The following is a 6,175-nucleotide window of genomic DNA, read 5'->3' as shown; positions in this document are numbered from 1 at the left end:
TAAAATACAAATTCATCTAATTTTTACAAATAAGATTTGAAATATATTTTTTCAAGTATTGTATTATATATGTGTAAAATTATTATACACAACAAAAACAAACAAACAAGCACATAATATACACAACAAACACAATCACAGAAACAAACATTCAAACTTCCACATCATAACAAACAAAAAAACACATAAACTAACAATAAAGCTTCCATCATCATAAATTATTTTTTAAATGTATATTTATTTCAAATTATCAAAGATTAATTTTTAAATGTTGTTTTCAATTACAGATATTTTTTTGTGTTACATAGAGAAGAAAAATTGGATGTGATTCTGAAATGTAGGGTGCTTCACTAGGCTAGTAAAAAAAATATTATTATTGTTAGTGTTTTGAAATGTATTGTGATATTGTTAATCATTTATATTTTTGAAATGTAAATTGATTGAAAGCATTTATAAAATAATTTAATTATTTAAAAAAACTATAGCATTATCATAAAATATCAATTAATTAACGCACCACTAACACACATACTATAAATTTAAAACCATATACTATAAATTTAAAACCATAATAATAAAATACAAGTAATTATAAAAATGGTAAAAAAAAATTATGATTTTTGTGAGTGTTTTCAAAAGTATTATGAGATTGTTAGTCATTTATATTTTTGAAATGTAGGTTGATTGAAAAAGTTTGTAAAATGATTTTATTTTTATAAAAATTATAACATTATCATAAAATATCAACTAATTAATGCCTATAGTATAAATTCAAAACCATAATATTAAAAATACAAGTAATTATAAAAGTGATTTCCAAAACATAAAAATATATATTAAATTCACAATTAAGTTTTAAAATAATCTAATTAATTTTTTTAACTTCTATTTTCAATCAATTTTATCAATATATTTGAAGATATTATTATTATTATTAATTTCTGATATTACTACATCCATTACAAAATACAATGCATAAATTTAAAAATTCAAAAAATAAAAAATAAAACAACAACCACAACAATCCTCACCAATACTACAAATTTAAAACCATAATAATAAAATTCACAATTAAGTTTTAAAATAATCTAATTAATTTTTTTAACTTCTATTTTCAATAAATTTTATCAATATATTTGAAGATATTATTATTATTATTAATTTCCAATATTAGTACATCCATTACATAATACAATGCATAAATTTAAAAATTCAAAAAGAAAAAAAAAACAACAACCACAACAATCCTCACCAATACTATAAATTTAAAACCATAATAATAAAATACAAGTAATTATAAAAATGGTAAAAAATTTATGATTTGTGTGTGTTTTGAAATGTATTATGAGATTGTTAGTCACTTATATTTTTGAAATGTAGGTTGATTGAAAAAGTTTGTAAAATGATTTTATTTTTATAAAAATTATAACATTATCATAAAATATCAATTAATTAATGCATATACTATAAATTCAAAACCACAATATTAAAAATACAAGTAATTATAAAAGTGATTTCCAAAACAACATAAAAATATATATTAAATTCACAATTAAGTTCTAAAATAATCTAATTAACTTTTTTAACTTCTATTTTCAATAAATTTTATCAATATATTTGACGATATTATTATTATTATTAATTTCTGATATTACTACATCCATTACATAGTACAATGCATAAATTTAAAAATTCAAAAAATAAAAAAATAAAACAACAACCACAACAATCCTCACCAATAAAGACAATCCTCACCAATAACCATGGCCATGGTTTTGATGAGGGCTTTAGGGAAGGGAATACCCCCTCCCCGTCAAAAATGAATAAGGATTTTATTAAATATGAGTCTTGGGTTTTCCCTAAACATGATTTAGGGATAAATAAATAAAATTATATATCATAAGCTAACATATTTATCTATCTGCTTCTAATTTAACTTAATATTCCACTCCTTGTACTTCTTTAATATCAGTTTTCATCCTCCTTGTATTTCTGAATCAACATCATCTGTTATTTTCCTGCATGAAACACATCCAAAAAAAACTGTTATTTTCTACATGAAACACACCCAAAAAAAACTAAAAATCATATTAATAAGGCAATTTAATAAACATATTATCTAAATTTTATATAACTAAAATTTAGATAACACACCCAAAAAAACTGTTATTTTCCTTATGAAACACATTTTAAAAAATCATATTAATAAAGCATTTTAATAAACATGTTATATAAATTTGGAAAATCACCTAGAATGAAATAATTAACAAACAAAAAAATGTGTAAAATGAAATAATTAACCAACAGAAAAATGTGTAGATTTGAGGGGCCACTAAAAACATCAATTTAAATTTATTCAATTTAAACTTAGATACATTTATGATTATGCCTATTTATAAGTTCACTTTATTATTTATTTATTCACTTAAAATTTACACTAATAATTAATGAAGGATACCAATCTGGACTTACAACCCTACCTTTCTGGAATAAGAAATGCACTTTCTTTATCTAGTTACTCTTTAGAGAAACTACCATATTTCAAAGAGTAACTATCATATTTCACTTTCTTTATCTAGTTACTCTTTAAAGAAATTACCATATTATGATTTCGCTATCCATTCTGGAGAAAAAAAAGTACTAATAAATGACTTAAACTTCCATTGCAAACCTGTAATACCATTTATATTGCCAAAGTAATATAAAACCAAGCTCATAAGCACTTCACGCAATACCAGCTACAGAGTAATATAAAACCAAGCTCATAAGCAATTCACCCAATACCAGCTACTAAAGAAGCAAGGGTAGCTACTAGAGAAGCAGGATGCGTTTATAGAAATTCATAGTGGAGACATAATTCAGATGTTTGTGTAATAGAGATGTGATGGAAAAGAAGTTCTGTACCATAAACATAGATACATTTATGGTCATACCTATTTATAAGTTCTTTGGCTGGGATTTACCAATCTAGACTTACAATCCTAACTTCGTGAAATAAGAGCTATTGATTACCATACTACTATTTTATATGCACTTTCTTTATCTAGTTACTCTTTAAAGAAACTACCATATTACGATTTCAATATCAAATCTGGAGAAAAAAGTCCTATTAAATGACTTAAGCTTCCATTGGAAACCTGTAATTCCATTTATATTGCCAGAGTAACTTAAAACCAAGCCGCCATCAGCACTAAAGAAGCATCGATAGCGACTAAAGAAGCGAGCAGCAGCATCAATGGCAAGTAATTGGTGCAATTGGTCCAAACAGACAGAGAGAGAGATGCAGTTCCAGAGATTATGAGAAATTCGAGGTGAAGAAAACGGAGAAAGCTCAAATGAGAAAACGTCAGACCAAGAATATAAACCTACATTGAAAAATGATAATGAGTTATTCCAGAAAGAAAACAGAGAAAGGTTAAATAACAAAAAGTCAGACCAAGAATATAAACATTAAAAAAATGATAATGAGTTATTCCAAGAAGAAATCAGAGAAAGGGTTCGAGAAACTATTGGGAATATAACTCCCATAATGCTGGATCACTATTGGGAATATAACTCCCTGATACCTAGGGTTCAAGTGTAGATGCTAGAGAAGCAGCATCAATGGCTTTAGTGGTTTGCTTCAGAAAAGAAAGGGTTCAATGGCAGTGGTTGTATATTCTGTTGCTACAGTGGTTTGCTTCAGAAAAGAAAGAAGGGTTCGAAGGGATCGCCTCTCAACCCCCTGCTAACACCTGCATCAATATATGGAGGTTCTGCTTACGCCTGGAAAGAAAGGAGGTAGCTAAAGCATAGCAAGCACATTGCCCTCCCCGGTACCTAAAGAAGAAATCAGAGAAAGGGTTCGAGAAACTATTGGGAATATAACTCCCAATAATGCTAGATCAGTACCACACTCAGGATATCCCTGATGCCTAAGAAAGGATTCGAGTCTAGCTGCTAAAGAAGCAGCATCAATGGCTTTAGGGGTTTGCTTCAGAAAAGAAAGGGTTCAATGGCAGTGGTTGGCTACAGTGGTTTGCTTCAGAAAAGATCAGGTTCGGCGGGATCGTCTCTCAACCCACCCGTGCTAACACCTGCATCAATATATGGAGGTAGCTAAAGCATAACAATAAAGGAGGTTCTGCTTACGCCTGGAAAGAAAGGAGGGCAAGCAGATTGCCGTCCCCGGTACCTAAAGAAAGGGTTCGACTGGATCGTCTCTCCGCCGACCCCTGCTGCATCAAGTATGATGCATCAATGGACAAATAGTTCATGAAATTAATTGGGGTTGAGCTGACATACAGAGAGGAGCATGAGATGTTTGTGATTGGGTTAGACGTCGAAAAGAGTTCATGAAGTTAATTGGGGTTGAGATGACATACAGAGAGGAGCATGAGATGTTTGTGATTGGGTTAGACGTCGAAAAGAATTGCAATACAGCTACAAATATAAAGCCTAAATACAGATCAGGGCTCGGGTCACTAACCGGCAAATTTCCTCCGCCCCAAAAGCCCCGCCGCTGCATTTTCTCTGGCCCGGAAACTCTTCTCCTGCAACTCCTCCAGCCCCGGAACTCTGCCCCTGAAATAAAATACCCTGCAGAATTATTACAGAATGACTCTGCAGACTTATTACAGAATGACCCTGCAGAATTATATCCTTAAAAACCCTGCGAAATTATGACCCTGCAGAATTTATTATATCCTTATAAACAATTAAGAAACTGAAAAACAAACACAAATTCATTTTTAAATTGATTTACCTGTGGCCCTGAAGCTCTGCCCCTGCTTCTCCTCTAGCCCGGGAACTCTGCACCCTGAAATAAAATGCAGGTACCCCGCAGAATGAATTAATACAGAATAGAATAAATACATTGTCATCTACAAATCAAACATGAAAAAAAGAAAAGAGTGAATACCTGAGGTTCAATCTGCTCCTAATTTCATCATATCTTAATATCCTCCCTCTCCCTTTCAACTCTCACAGATCAAAACCCCAAGAAAAATCCTCACAAATAGAAAACACCAGAACAATGGAAAAAATCACAACACAGCATACAACAGATCAACAAGAAACTGCACATGGCCATGCTTAACACCAGGTATGAAAAACAAACACCAAACAAAAAATCTCCACTCCCAAACGCCGCTCTGCTCCGCTCTACTAACAAAGGCCACTTTTCTACCTGCATTCCAATTTAATGGAATCGCAGCCATTATATGCTGTTTCAGTGAAAATTTTAAATCCGTCCGTTACCCTGCGAGTTTCGAAAATTTTGAAATCCATCCGCAACAGCCTGGCCTAGTACGGTTAAGCACGAAAACAGGCTGGCAAAGTAGGATGCTTTTTGAATTTTTTTCGAAAAGGACCATTATTCATGGTATAACCATTTAATGATATAAAATAATGCTTTTTTATTATATATTTTTAATATTAAATTTAATTTTATTAATAATATCAATTTCAATTTAAGTTTTTAAATAATTTATTATTTTAAAATTATTTTTAAATTGATTCTCAAATTAGATTTGCCAAAATATTTTATAAAAGAAAATTATACAAAATGGTATCTATTTTATTCTATTTATATGATCAAGATTAGATGTTGTTAAAAAGCATGTTATCCATTTACTCTAGCTTAGATGTTGTTAAAGCACATTGTCCACCTATTCTAGCTTTGATGAAGATGGTACAAATTCATAAAGTTTGATGGATAAAAAGTCAAATATAATGAATGGTAGTACTTACTTTCTTTATGGGATTGAAGTTAAATGTTGTTTTAAAGTATATGATCCCACTACTCTTAACTTTGATGATGGTGGAAACATATATATTAACTTTCTTGTAAATACTACTTAGGTTGAAAATACCTTTTGGGATTAGTGTAAGATCTAACACTCTGTCTGACTTAGTGAAAGCTCACCTTAAGAGAATGTAAGGAAATAGATTTATAGTCCAAAACCTTGAAAGCTCACCTTCCAAGAATCTTTCGCTCCCCTTCAGAGAATGTAAGGACACAAATTTACAGTCCACAACCTCGATACATCTGGTAATAATCAAAGTTTCCCTTAGGTGGTATGGTTTTCCTTGAGTAATGGTAATGAGTGAGATTGCATTCAAAAATAGCAACAACTAATGGTTGTCCTTGTTATTGGTTGATAATTGACTTCTTTTTCTTTTCCTTGTTATGAGA

General features: G+C 30.1%; 1 protein-coding gene across 1 annotated transcript; it reads right to left on the bottom strand.

Moving 5' to 3' along the window:
* Window positions 1-2,892: 2,892 nt before the first annotated feature.
* LOC149153606 (uncharacterized) lies at window positions 2,893-5,198 on the bottom strand. The gene is made up of 4 exons (XM_089443865.1): window positions 5,041-5,198; window positions 4,745-4,798; window positions 4,469-4,578; window positions 2,893-3,365 (listed from the first exon to the last, which is right to left on the bottom strand). Exons 1-4 carry the CDS (start codon window positions 5,196-5,198, stop codon window positions 3,064-3,066), a joined length of 624 nt encoding a protein of 207 aa, XP_089299991.1. The 3' UTR covers window positions 2,893-3,063.
* Between the last annotated feature and the right edge of the window lie 977 nt (window positions 5,199-6,175).

This window comes from Pinus tabuliformis, chromosome 9, assembly GCF_031772625.1.
Source record: "Pinus tabuliformis cultivar Carrire ecotype Pingquan chromosome 9, CPIR1, whole genome shotgun sequence".
Taxonomy (NCBI): domain Eukaryota; kingdom Viridiplantae; phylum Streptophyta; class Pinopsida; order Pinales; family Pinaceae; genus Pinus; species Pinus tabuliformis.
This window is presented reverse-complemented; position numbering and strand designations above follow the sequence as displayed.

Coding starts and splice junctions, on each gene's coding strand:
- LOC149153606 (XM_089443865.1), bottom strand. CDS start 5,198: ATGGCTGCGATTCCATTAAATTGGAATGCAGGTAGAAAAGTGGCCTTT. Junction 4,799..5,040: donor CAGTTTCTTGTTGATCTGTT/GTATGCTGTGTT, acceptor ATTTTATTTCAG/GGTGCAGAGTTCCCGGGCTA. Junction 4,579..4,744: donor GCAGAGCTTCAGGGCCACAG/GTAAATCAATTT, acceptor ATAATTCTGCAG/GGTATTTTATTTCAGGGGCA.